Source organism: Aythya ferina (genome assembly GCF_964211825.1).
Source record: "Aythya ferina genome assembly, chromosome: 1".
Lineage (NCBI taxonomy): Eukaryota > Metazoa > Chordata > Aves > Anseriformes > Anatidae > Aythya > Aythya ferina.
The window spans coordinates 164410760-164424281 of NC_140296.1; the positions used below are offsets into that span (position 1 = coordinate 164410760).

Below are 13522 nucleotides of genomic sequence, written 5' to 3' on the forward strand. Positions count from 1 at the left end.
GCCTCGGTGAAGCAGAAACTACGCTGGGGAGCAGAGGCAGAGGAGGGGAGCATCCATCTGCCCTTGTGTCCCCATCTCGGAGAGTCCTTGGGCTGCGTTAGTGAATGGAGTTGGAATGTTGGCTCTGTGTCACCACGGAAAGCTGCAGGCACGGCCATAGATTGCATCATTTGTGCTGGCTGCACCGTTATCAGATCACCGAGTTATTTATTTTCATCGTAATGCCATGTCAGCAAAGGTCTCAGCAGCTCTGCTCCATCACTCAGAAGCCCGGGCAGCCCCTAACAGCACATTTTTCTCACAGACTTGACCAGCCACTGTCAGCTTGCTTTGGCCCTAAATGGGTGGCACACAGAAGGGTACACTGAGGTGGGCCAAACTCCAGGAACACCTATTTAAATTGTGGTCCTTCAGAGCCACCTGCAGCCCCAAAACACGAGACGGTGACACACCTGGGTGCTTTCTTGGGCAGAAACTCCTGCAAATTGTCACTGTGGGCCTTGTACTATGTGGTGGCATCTGGCTGCAGACTGATTTCTGGGGCTGATACTTCCTAAGGAAGCTTAGCTGTGTGTTACACGTAGCCGAAAGCACAGCTCGTGGGGAGCCCACCCGCAGTGGGAACACTCAACCGAAGAAAGGCATTTGAGGTTATTACTACTAATTGCTATCTCAGCTTCCTCAGATGAGATGAAAGCGTGGCTCAATAATCCAATGGAACGTTTCCTTTTAGAAAGTAAAAAAAAAAAACACATTTTTGTCTGATTTTCCAAGGACACAAAGCTTACACAACAGTATTATCTACCCATCCATCTATCCACCCCTCCCTTACCCAGAACACACTACCCACTTTGACAAAGGGATAAATAGGTTTAAATATATTTTTCTACCTGGCAGCTAAGCTAGGAAGAAGAGAGAGTCAAATTAATGGCTCCTCAGTGAGAAAAACCTGCTGGTTTTTGTTCTGTTTGATCTGGGGCACGTGCATTGGTAGCTGAGACCCCAAAGCACGTGCTGCTCCTGGCTGGCAATAGTGAGGAGAAGCCAGCAGAACTGAGGGGACTTTGAAGGGACAGACAAGGTAGGCTACTCCCCTGAGGAAATAAGGACAAAAATCGGTGGAAACCTTTAGAAGCTTTACAAACCACGCTGCTCTCAAAACAGCTTTCTTTCTTTTTTTTTTATTTCAGTCACCTGAGACCATTCACTTCAGCAGCACAGCCATTGTTTGGAAATTTCCTTACAACCTCACACGGGGATGTCTTCTGCTGGAAGTCCTACAGATCAAACCTGCCCCTCACGGTCTGGGTGGTCCCAGTTCTTGCATCAACCATAGCTCGGTGGGTGGGTTCCTCTTTCTTCTTTTGTCCAAGCAAACTCTTTGCCAGAGGTCACGTAATTTTATTTTTTCTTTTCCTAGCTCCTAGGACAAATAAACACCACACTCCAGTGACAGCTTCCACTGTGGGAACCTACCTATTTATTTGCATAATGTGTAGGGCTTAATAGCATTTTTCTTTTCACCTTGGCAGAGGCTGGCAGGTTGAATTTCACCAGGACCTTTCTGAAAGAACACCTGGCCACTTCCCGGCACCTCTTCTATGGGGTTGAGATGCTGCTGGAGGTGACGAGCATCTGCGGAGCTGCGAGGACACCCAGAATGCCAGCAGCAAGGAAGGCTGCGGCCAAGCCAGGTGGGGCTGCATCCACAACAGAATACTTTGAAAGGAAAGGAGGTGGGAAAAGGCATGAAGAAGCCAGCACAGGAAACAGGATAGCTGAGGGTGGTAAAAGCAGCACTGGGGCTCTGCATTGGCCAAGGTGCTAAAGACAACCTGGTGCCTGAAATATGGCCGTGACCCTTTGTCATGGCAGCACTGAGGCACGGACGTGCTGTTACGCTGAGCCCCCTTCCCACCTCCAGATGGGCTGCCTCCTCCCCAGGCAGGGCATCACACGCGAACACACCTAGGCGTACGTGCACATGATGCCTCTGTCCCTGCGTGGAGGAGGGCAGCGAGCTCCTCCGTCCTCACTGCTCACTGCTGGCCCTGGCGTGGCCTTTGGCACCCACATCTCCCCGTTGCAGGGATACGGCCCTTGGAGAGAGGCAGTCAGTGGCTTTGCTTGCTCTGTGGGCCAGGGCTGGCAGCAGGACAGGTGCCTCCCGCAGCCCCGTTGGCACTGCTGGGATCCCCCAAGTGACTGGCACGGCTCAGCAGAAGGACCCACCTGCACCTCCTGCCTGAGGCGAAAGGATTTCTAAAAACTAATTCCCCCCCCCAAACGAGTGCCAAAAGCTAATGAGCTTTTCCTTCCCACCTCGCTGCCAAGACATGCCTCCCTCCTGGCGTGCTCACATGGCAGCCAGCTTCATGGCAGCTCTGCTGTTCGGCACGTGGCCTTCCCTGTGAGGTGTCTTTTTGCCAGAAAACGAGGTGTTTAGGCAGGCAGATAACGTGAGAAAGATGGGATCACCAGAAGTTGTGCCGCCCTGGGCAGGAAGGAAACCTACAGCTCTTTCTGCATTTCCCTGCTCCGGAAATGCTCTGGGAGCCTGGGCAGAGCCGGCTTTGGGAGCTCTCCGTGCAAGCCTTTGCTTTATCAGACCCTTGGCAGCAGGCAGAGCCCCCGAGATGCCAAGAGCAGCAATAAACCGAGGTGTTTAAAGCAGGCTGGGGAAACCCAAGGACAGCAATTGCTGGCCCTCTGCCAGGGAAAAGGGCTGTGTGGAGCAGCAAGAAGATGCATGCTCCTGCAGCCATTTCCTTCTCAAAACGAAGAGGCTGCCACCAAAATGAGCTCAGCCAGCCCTCAGCGAGCCCTTCCCAGGCTCACTCACCTGCCCCAGGAACAATGTGGCCCCTGGGCAGGAGCAGGGACCTTGCAGCACTGAGGTCGAAGAGGTCAGAGCCCCATGGACTGACAGAAGAATCAACAGCATGGGGAAAGGATGGGAGCTGAAAGAAAACAAGCGAGAAGCCTGGGCAGGCTGGCTGCAGCCGATCCCCAAAAGCCAATATAGGAATGTTGGGGTTTTAAACAGGAGACAGTCCAGGCTGCTGAAAGTCTCTTTCAAAGAGGCTGCTTCTGTATTGAAAATCCAGCTCAGATCTCCAGGGCAGTGTCCAGTGCAGTTATCCTCAAGCCGTTTGGCTGAGGAAAATTGAGGCCATCTCCCTCCCGTGGAACCAGGACTCTCCCTCTCTGCTGCTGAACTTTGCTGGGGTACAAACAGGGGAGCGTGCCTTGGTGTTCATTTAGAGAAACTATGCAGCTTTTTTCATCCTTCCTGAGCGTCTGCCTCGAGGGCCCCAGCACTACCGAAGGCCCACAACTAAAGCAGACAGAAGAAATCCACAGAGAAATGCACTAAAAAGCACCTCCAGCGCTGAGTATTTTTCCGGTTCCCAGCAAGCCAAATCCACTCTGGCATCTGGGTTTAGAGATTTCCATCTCAGCCCTGGGTAAATGTCGTTTTTGGGAGGATTAAGCCAGATGGTAACAAATAACCCGCTTTCCTGGGACTCTCAGCTATGTCCGTACTTCCCAAGGCTCTCGGGGGAAAAGAAAGAAAAAAAAAAAGTTTTCTGGGACGCTGCCATCCCTAAGCTAAACTGCAGAGAGGAGCATCCGTGAAAGGGGCAGTCTCAGGAGCTGCTGCAGTGGAGAACGAGTCAATCAGAGCTGTCTGTTCCCTGCTCTCATCCTTGCTGCACCTGGATCTGCTTTCAGGAAAGAACACCCCTGCCCTGGGGGCACCAGGACCTGCTGCTCCTGCCTCCAGCGGGCTGCAGAGAAGCAGGAAGCAAGAATCCAGCCAGTGAGGGGGAGAGGTTATTGGCAACGGGTGGGCCCCGGCCCTTCCCCTGCCATCCTGGGGAGAAAGGGGTGAGGCTGGACAAGACAGGACAGAGCTGCTGAGCAGCATCCACAGCTTTTCAGGAAGCCCCAAGAAGCCCCATGCCCAGAGCCACCCCATAGGTGCCCTGCCGTCTGTTCAGCACCTTCCTCTGCCCTGCACGAACTGTTTGCTGCTCTCCTCGCACACAGCATGATGCAACACAGCCCTGCTCTGAGCACAACGGCTGCAGCAAACAATTAGCAGCAATGACCACGCTTGCCTCACCTGCTGTCACTGCCCAGAAATGTTTCTCTGCGGTGTGGGAAGGCAGACTCAGCCACAAAACTGCTTAGGAATCCCAGCTGCAGCTTACAGGCTTGGCGAGGCAAACTGCCTCCACTGAGCTGCTGCAGGGTGGCATTAAAGGCCTTCAGTGTGCAGCCTTCCTCCTGCCTTGCAGCCTTCCTCCCATCTCTCAGGGGGCTCTTCCTCTGCTCCTTTCATTCTTCCCCAGGACCCGAATCCTTCCTGGCTGACCTTGTGCTCTGCTCCTTGCCTTAATGTCTGCCCGGGTTCCCAGGAGGGTGTGAATACTGAGCTCACCACTCCTCTCCCTCTCTCTTCAAAATATGAGATTCTTTTCTTCAGTGGAGAAACAGTGGTGAGTGTGCCAGGAAACCACTGCCATGTTCGTGTTGTTTTCCTCCCCATGCTTTGTCTGCCCTGCAGTTTGACAGTTTTGGTCTCCACTGGACGGGGAAAGCTACACTTGCTCTTGTCAGCAGGGTCTCAATAACCCGTGGAGGGTAAAACTGATGCCTCTTGTGTTGCACGTACTCAGTTTAGCACTTTAGAAGTGCACCCATCTCATTCCCTCTGCACTACAAGCTCGTGTTCAGGCCTCTCCTCCTTTGACCAGAAGGACACGAGTTGTGTTTGCATCCAGGCGCATCGGGAAGATACCCATCAAGCCTCCCCAAATCAGATCTCACTGGGTATGACCTTCTGGTCTGATTGTACAGCAGTACTGGGGTGTCTCCATGGCACCCCCCTGTCTTTGCCACATCTTCAGCTTTGGCTTGATCAAGAATCCCAGATTGAATCTGCATCGTGATGGATTGGCAAAGGAAGACAAACAGAAAGGTTTTTATTAGTAAATGTTTTCACACTGACATCGTCCCCCAGGTGCGATCTTCACTGCACGGCACCGTGCCAGGGGGAATCTGCGCAGATGCTTCTCATGGCTCGAGCTGCACGCGACTCGGGGGTGGGAGTAAGGGCATTTTCCCTGGCAGGGCGCTCACTGGCAGGCAAAAGAACTGGCTGACCCAGTTGAACAGAGCAGTCTACAGAGCAGAACAACTTCCAGATTATCGAGGCGATTAGGAGACCTGGATACTGGAGGTTTCAAAACACAGGCTATCCCAAACATCTGAAAGTACGTGGCAATGCAGAGCATGTACATTCTTGGGGCTTAGGGGAAAGGACAAAAACACAACAACAAAACATTTTGAACACATCTAAAGTTCACAGGAACTGAGTGTCTGATGAAAAACTGCAGAATCTGTTAATATGTATGTATGTTAATATGTATATGTGCAATTTTCCACTCAGCAAGAAGAGCAGCAGATTATACTGAAGGACGGCAGAAAGCACAAACAACCCAGTGCCTGAAGTCCTCCCTTTGCTTCCCCCGATACGGTAAGGAAAAAAGGCTTTGTGGGCTATTTGAAAAAACGCACACACACACTGTATCAGGAGAGGGTTTAAAGTGCACACTTTTATTTTCTATTACAAAGGCTAAAAGAAGCAAGTTTGTTTGTCTGTTTTTTTATTTAAGAACAAAACCAAAAATGTTGTTAAAACATCTACATTATTATCCTGATACTATACCTTATGAAAGATACTAAGTTCTTTTTTAATAGTAAAGCGTGGTATTCTTAAATTATATTAATACAAAGACATATTAAAGGACTCGAAATCATTACTACCCAGCTCAGAACTGCAGCATCCCCTTGCTATCTTTTCCTTTCACTTGCTAAAACCCATCCGTTTTTGACATACAGTTTCATACAAGCTAAGTAGGGTATTTTATTTGTTTTATTTTTCTTCCCCCTGCAAAGGTCAGGTTCACTCCAACAGCAGCGTGACTTAAATCCCTGCCCTTACCAAAGGATTTGGGCAAAGATTTTCACCAAGTCCTTCAGCATTTAACAAGCTGATCTAAATGAAAGCCTCTGCTCTGTGCGTATGTGTGGTTATTGTACAGGATATGAGATTTTCTTCTAATGTTATGAAGTTAAAGCATCACTTCTGTTAATAACCCTTGGACTTGGTTCTGTGCTTCAAAATTTTCTTCTTCCCTCACATGGATTATTGAACAAAAGAGGGAGCTATCAAAGGGTCTTGTGAATGCACCACTAAAGCAGCCCTACAACTTACTTGTGGTTTAACTGCTGCAGAGCCGTGAGCGCTGAGCATTTCTGCTGAGAGTACGTAACATGCTGAAGAAAACCCTCTTGATGTGATAAAGTGAGCCTGGGAAGCCAAGTGTGAAGCTTCCTGCCTTTTACAATGTCCCCTTAAATAATATAAGCAAAGCCTTATTATTAAAACTTTACTCGCTAGTTAGCACTATAATACTCTTTCACTGAGATGGGACTGCAAGGACATCATAGGGGGTTTTAAAAGCATCACCAGGGAAACCTGTCCCATCTCAGAATTTATACCTATCTATATAAAACCCTCCCCTCTGCTATTTCCCTTTCCCAAACCCAAATAAAAGTCTTCATATTTAAAACTGGAGATGCTGCGTTTCCTGGCCCGAGTCCTTTTTCCTTTACCCTCATTAAAAAGATTCTTTCGATACCACACACATATAATATTATATAGAGCGATATATTTAATACCTGTGTATATATGCTTCATGGGAGGGGTCACATATATACACACTAAAACAAGTCTGGTGACAAAGTACTGCAACACCACAGACCAGGTTATCATATCAGGGAAAACAAAAAGAGATACTCAACGCAACACCCGTGACCGTGGGCCTCCCTCCCCTCACGCATGCTTGCCCTCTCCCCGCCTCAGCCCTGCCAAGTAGCTCAGCTCTCCTCGCAGAGGCAGGGAGAGGGGACAGCGACCCACTCTGTAACCTAAAACAAGTTATTGTATGAGAAATCATGGCGCAGCGAACACTTGAGTCACACAGAGATGCAGGTTTGCTTAAAAACAAAAACATTTGCCAACATTCCCCAATCCAGATTCGCTCCTTGGCATCTCAGCCCAGGAACAGCAGAACGAGATAACCCAGGAGCCTGTGCCTACCTCCTCCCCGGGCTCTCTCTGTTTATCAGGTTGACCAGTTTGACACAAGGAGCACCAGCAGCAAGTACGATCCGGACAGCTACAGCAAAGAGCAGAGGAGAAAACACAGCACCTGACCACTCAAACACGGCCGTGCGTGACATTGCATAGGCCACTCTTCTTCTCCATAGCACAGATCCTTCTGCCTCTCCTTCTCCCCTCACAGGGGCAGAGCTGGAAATTATCACTTCCCTCTTCTCCCAGATCTACCATAAGCCACCCGGCTGTCCTCAGGTGCTACAATCCTGGCCCCTTCCAGGCCAGATCTCAAGGTGCTGTACGGCCAGGAAGGGAAGCTCATATGAAACCGCTGATCGCCATCCCCATTTTACAGGCAAGGAAAGAAGCTCAGAGGCACGTTTGGCTTATTTGGGGCACATCATACCACCGGGAAGACCCAAGGCCAGCATGCAGCACATGCTCCTGGGCCACAACTGCCTCAGTGTTGCTGACGCAGCTACCTGGAGGCTGGTTTGGAAAGGTGCCAGCTGTCCCTACAGCATCTCCTGCATATTTCCATCTCTCCTGAAGCTGGGAGCCCCAAGGATATGGGAACAGGCAGGGAAAAGAGGGACCCTACAGTGCCAAAGCACCCTGTGGTACATGGCTAGATTGTATTTACTGGGGATACCATGCTGCCTGCCAGCCCTGAGGGCCCTGAGCCTGCTGTCCTGGGAGATTCTGTACAAAAAGACCTCGCCCTTAAAGGCAGGGAGGGAGATGCATTGGTGTTTGAAAGGATGGTGCATATAAAACTGCAGAGTACAGCTGGACTGCGAGAGGAGCGGGGAGCTCAAGGCAGGATGTGTTTACTGCTTGCAGGATGAGACCTGTGCTCGTAGCGTGCTTCCAGCTGGATTCCCAGCAGCAACACGCCACCAGAACCAGGCCTGCTGCATTGGACCCACGCTGCACGATGGTGTCCTCTGAATTCAGTCCCCACCCGATTCCTCTGGTGGTGCAGGAATAAACAGCTCTAAGTAACGACTGACATACATCAGTTAAAGAGCAAGAAGGGAACCCCATTACCTCTCTCTCTTCAGGACACAAGCGGACAGAGGAATCCAGGCTCCTTTTGGTTACAGCCTTCTGGCCACCTGACCCTGCTGCGTGGAGTGCAGTGATAGATGGTGTGTCACAGTCCCCACTACACCTTCTAGATGGCTTCAGTCCTACCTGTACCAGTTGCACCAGCCAAAAAAAAAAACAACCCAAAACTTCCCACCCCAAAAACCTGTTGCACACTTGAGAAAGATGTCTAATGAGGCGTCACCAAGTTGCTTCCTGGGTGCTGTCAGTCAAAACAGTCTAAAGTCACACAGTTCAGTTCCCAATACTGCAAGCAGTTTTGTTACATTGCTGCTTTTAGCTACGCTGTTAATACCAAAGGGCTGTTCTCCTCTTCAACTCCAGCTGATGCCTCAGGGGCATACACTCACCAGGGGTCTAAGCCCGGATGTTTAAGTCAGATCTAGTGGTTTTCCTTCTTTGCATCTCAGTTCCCAATTCTTCTGGTACTGAACTCCCAGAAAAGCAGGCCAACTGCAGCAGCGTAAGCCGGGCTTGCTCTTGCAGCACTGAGAAAAGGAGCACATGAACTTCATGGTCCCCTTTTCACCAGACGTCTAGCTCTTTCTCTCAGCTTCATCTTCCTGATCTCTGCAACCACACTCCCAACTGAAGGGCAAGGGAATGACAAGGGGAAATTCTCCCATTTGCCTCCCGGTACAGACTAGGTTCGTTCATTTAAACAATGGACAGCAAAAACAAGAAGATGGAGAGGAAGGAGAATTTGGGGGAAAGAACAGAGAGAAGACAGATCACAAACTCAGTGAGCATGGCGTTCGCTGGCCAAGGAGAATCAAATTCACGTTTTCATTCACCACTAATAAATCATCATCTCAAAATCTTAAAACGAAAAGAAAAGAAAGAGTTCTCTTTGCGAGACACGGATCTCGCTCGCCCTGCTACCGCCGCTCTCGGAAAACCCACCCCGTGTTTCTCCAGCCGACAGGCTCCCCCCGGCCCCTTACTATACGCCGTCCCGCAATAGGAAGTTGTATTTCCCGAAGTCGTCGTCCCGGGGGCAGAGCAGCATGTCCTTGCGGGCTTTGGCCAGTTTCTGTTTCAGCACCTCCCTCCGGTCTAGCCACTCCGTCAGCTCGTCCTGGCCGTGGGCATAGCGACACTCCTCTCCTTCGGGGCAGGCCTTGTTCTTCTGGAACCTGCCAGCGCAAGGAGCACCATCAGCGGGGTCCCCCCACCGGGGCAGGGTTTTGAGCTCCCCACCTGCGAGACTCCATGGGGGCCCAGCAAAACTTGCCGCAAGCTCTCCCTTCTGAGGGCGAGATGATTCCCCTACAAGCTGCGTGCAGCCAAGGGGAGGCAACACGCAGGCTGGGCACAGACATGGAGCAGCGCCTGTGAGGGGGTTTAGGCCGCAGAATGAAACGGTTTGAGCTAGAAATGGACCAGGGGTGAGCAGAAATAACCACATAAGAGAGGAAATGCCAGGTATCTCTGGACAGCCACAAGAGGCACAGCCTTCTCTCTACCCAAAACAGCATTTCTAACCATCAGAGGCCTTCTGAAGACACCTCAAGGTGCTGATTCAGAGGGCGTGAGACATTGAAACCATTTAATAAAGCACCTGGGATTCCCCCCAGAACTGGGCCAAGCAGCCTGAGAGCTGAGCGCAGCCTGGCCACACAGGGCACGGGTGCAGACACGAAGCTCGCTCTCGTTTTCTGAAGTCACATGCCTGGGAATGTGTTTTTACCACTAAATTGTGTGGTTGAACACCCCTGGGATCCAACACAGCCTCACCATCACCCAGAACTGTCAGCTCCTTCCACTTCCCCTCCAAGTGGAAGCCCCTGGGGACTCCGGGCGAGGAAGAGGAGGAGGAGGATGGATGACGGGGTCCCTGGGCCCATCCCCGCTGCAGCGGGGCACGAGGGAGACGAGGCCGTGCGCACGGTACCTTTCGCAGAGCTGGAACTCGCCCATGGGGAAGCGGTAGCTCCAGCAGCTGGAGTCGCTGTCCGAGGTGAAGACCTTCTCCTTGTGCTTCTCCGACTGGATGTGCTGCTGCCACTGCTTCTTGCTGTTGCTGTTCTTCCCGCAGAGCCAGCAGTGGTAGCCCATCTAATCGGTGCAGAGAGAGGGCAAAGGGCCGGTCAGGGTGTGAATATCCACAGCCACCGGCCTTCCCTGCACCGGCACTGCTTCTCCCCATGTCACTGCACAACCTCCCACACTTCCCTGCCACGTCATCTTCAGGGCACCACGCTGCCACAACGGGGGAGCAGAGGAGATGCTCTGCCCGGGTGGCAACCTACAGCTCAAAGTCGGGCTCAAAGTGAGGCACTCAGGCAGTGCAGGACCCCTCAGGACACGAATCCTTCCTCTAGATGCCATCCCTGGGCTAAGGTGGCACATCTGCCTCTGTTTTTTCTTCTGTGCCTTTGTGCTCCAGACCCAGCTCTTCTCCAAGCTTCTCCCTCTTCTCCTCCAGGCCAGCAGCAGCTTGCCCAGGAGCAGGCAGGAACCCTGGGGAGAGGCTGAGCCCACGTGAGCGGCAGCCTGAGGCAGACTCCTACTGACTTGGTGATTAACAGAAAAGCCCTCGCTGACCCTGGGTCGATCCCCTCCCACCTGACTTGTGCTGCTCTTGCTGCGCTGCTCCAAGCCGTCCACTTAACCTACATCAGCACGGCTCTTTCCAACGAGAGCAATTCAGCCCCTGCTAGCTCACACCCGGAGCAGAGGAGAGGCTGCCAGTGCTGAGGAGGGATAAAGACGAAGAAGGAGAGAGTGGCTGCTTACCATGATGTCAGCGTAGTCGGTGGGCATCTGGATCTGTTTCTCCCCTTCTCGCGAGGTGAGCGGCGTCCCCTCTCCAGGCTTCCCAGGATTGTGTTTCTTTAGCCACATGTCGTAGGTCTGCTGCATATCTAGTACTGCACAAAGGCCACCCGGGAAGTCACTCAGACAACCTCCCGCACCCTGCACAGACTACGAGAAAAGGACGAGCGCTGGGGCAGCCCTTCCCTCCCCTCCCCACTGCAGCACCTGCCGTCAGCGTGAAGGCCAGCGCTCGGCCAGGCCCGAGGTCACCTCCCTGGGTGAGAGACAGCCCTGGGGAGAGCAGCCAAATCCACCTCCCCCCTGCCTGGCAAGGGGCACACCACCACCGACTGTCCTGCTGTTGAGGGACAACCGGGACAGCAGCTCCAGGAAGTATTCAGGAAGGAGGGAAGCTGCCCTGAGATCTCCACGGACTTCACCCCACAAGGAGATTCTTCTCCCACCAGGAGGGGAGGAAGACCTAATGATGGCCTGTCCCGAGTTCAAAACCTGCACAGAGGAGTGCAGTTAATGTCTCTTGGTGCTTTTGGTTTAAAACCCAGTTGGGACGCTAGTGGGAAGGGAAATTTTGGCTGGAAGCTTTGACGGCACCCCTGCCTTTCCAAGATCAACTCGGGAGAGAGGAAACATAAACGTTGCACGCAGCAACGTGACGCTCCAAGCGCGGTGCGTTAGTGATTTACTGCTCGCTAAGTGGGTAATTGAGGAATTCGAGGCAGTGGGGGATAATTAATGTAAATTCCCCCAAACTGAAACAACACTGTCATTTGAAGATCTACCTTCATGCTTGAGCAAACACACCCAGACTGGTCTGATGCGCTTTCAAAGGCCCCAGCAACAAAAGGACCTGAGCTGTAGCAAACAGCAGTGTGCGGCACGGCACAGAAAGACCCTCCATCCAAGCACAAAGACTGAACGACCTCCAAGCTTTCCAGCATCTCCCACCAGAGCTAGGTGAGCACCTGGACAACTGGGCATTGCAAAGACAGCCTGAGTAAGCAATGATTGCTGCCAGAGGGCTGGTGGTCCCTCCGGCAGCCCCATCACTGTCCCCGTGGGCACAGAACCGTGCAGGGCTCAGCTGGTGTCGGCCCAGCTGAAGCAATTTCAGGGAGCTGCCAGGGGAACAGCTTGCAGCCCTGCTGATGCTGAGGAGGGTGACTGCTGAAGGACTGACGGGTGAGCTGTGCATCCCTCCAAGGTTTCCCCCAGAAAGTAAACTGGGAGCCCGTGTAATTAATTCCAGACCGGCTCCTCTGCAAAGGCACCACCCGGTGATGTTCTCATTCGGGAGCTCAGTTCCACTCCTTTGCATACAATGCTACGAACAGGGAGTGCCGCAGCCCAGGAGCACGGGGGATGAGCAGAACTGGGCAAGAAAGCCAAGGCAGATGCAAGACAGACAAGAAAGATACGGGAGCAGCTACAGGTCAGGACTGGTGCTCTGGCAGAGCTCCATACAGGGCCAGGCCTGGGACAGCACAGGCACCTGGAGGGACACCGTAGGTAAATCTACCCCATAACCCCAGCTAGGCTCATGGTACCAGGAGCTTTGTCTGCTCCACCTCTGGTGCCAGGAGTGTGCCTTAACAGACCTGCATCCACTGCCTGCATTTCCCCCACTCACTTTTATTTTCCTTCATGAAGGTCCACATGTCTCTCTCCTCAGGGCTGTGGGCGAAGGAGCAGTTGCCCACATACTGGCATTTCCTGCCGTTTTGTGCATGGATACACAACTGTTAAGAGACAGAGAGCAAAATGTAGCATCTGCACAAACACTCCTTGCTAGAGGGGAAAGCGGGTTCAAAAAAACCGACAAGGGCATTAAATCGCACACGGGAAAGGTCACAGAACAGGACACATCACACATGGTTAACTCACGCTCCTTTTCCTCAAGCCCTTGATGACACGAAAGGTAAGATTTCCCTACAAACACACAGGCAGCTCAGCTCAGCACCTGCCTTCTCTCTCCCATTCCCATATGCAACTGGTCAAGGGGTAAGGCAGCAGGGAGCGGCCCGGACTGACCCGACAGTGTCTCCTGCTGGTCACACTGCTGGGCCCCAAAGGTGATGCATTCTCCAGCCAAAGAGTGTCGTTAAGGGCAACCTGCCTCTATTCCATGACCCCCGACTCACCTGCTGGCCTCATCTCCTACTGGCACAGCCATAAATAACTTATCCCCCACAGCTTCTAGCAACAGGCCCGCAACTGGAAAGCGCCCAAGACCTCACAGATGGCCTTGCACCTGCCCACGGATTAAGGGGCAGCAGATCCCATGAGGCAGGACGGAGAGGAGCTTTCTAATTCGGGGATAAGAGAGGGAGACAGAGATTATCAATTGCCATATTCAGGGCTGGAGATGGAGGCTGGGTATCTGTAGTTTTCCTCACAACACATGGCTTTCTAGCCGAGTTCCTAGTTTTGCTTCCAAAACAC

General features: G+C 52.3%; 1 protein-coding gene and 1 long non-coding RNA gene across 6 annotated transcripts in view; one reads left to right on the forward strand and one right to left on the reverse strand.

Moving 5' to 3' along the window:
- Positions 1–7133, forward strand: part of LOC311438877 — a 13228-nt gene extending 6095 nt beyond the window's left edge. The window contains exons 2-3 of the long non-coding RNA XR_014694395.1: positions 1533–1694; positions 5459–7133. This is a non-coding gene — a long non-coding RNA (uncharacterized lncRNA). The remainder of the gene's footprint in view (positions 1–1532; positions 1695–5458) is intronic.
- The window catches only part of ZC3H7B (zinc finger CCCH-type containing 7B), a 42631-nt gene continuing 34713 nt past the window's right edge, over positions 5605–13522 (reverse strand). For all 5 annotated transcript variants that reach the window (XM_084523750.1, XM_084523748.1, XM_084523749.1 and 2 more), the window contains exons 20-23: positions 12711–12819; positions 11042–11175; positions 10197–10360; positions 5605–9438 (exon numbers count right to left, since the gene is read on the reverse strand). In XM_084523750.1, coding sequence (XP_084379876.1) covers positions 9246–9438; positions 10197–10360; positions 11042–11175; positions 12711–12819 — 600 coding nt within the window. In that variant the 3' untranslated portion in view covers positions 5605–9245. The remainder of the gene's footprint in view (positions 9439–10196; positions 10361–11041; positions 11176–12710; positions 12820–13522) is intronic.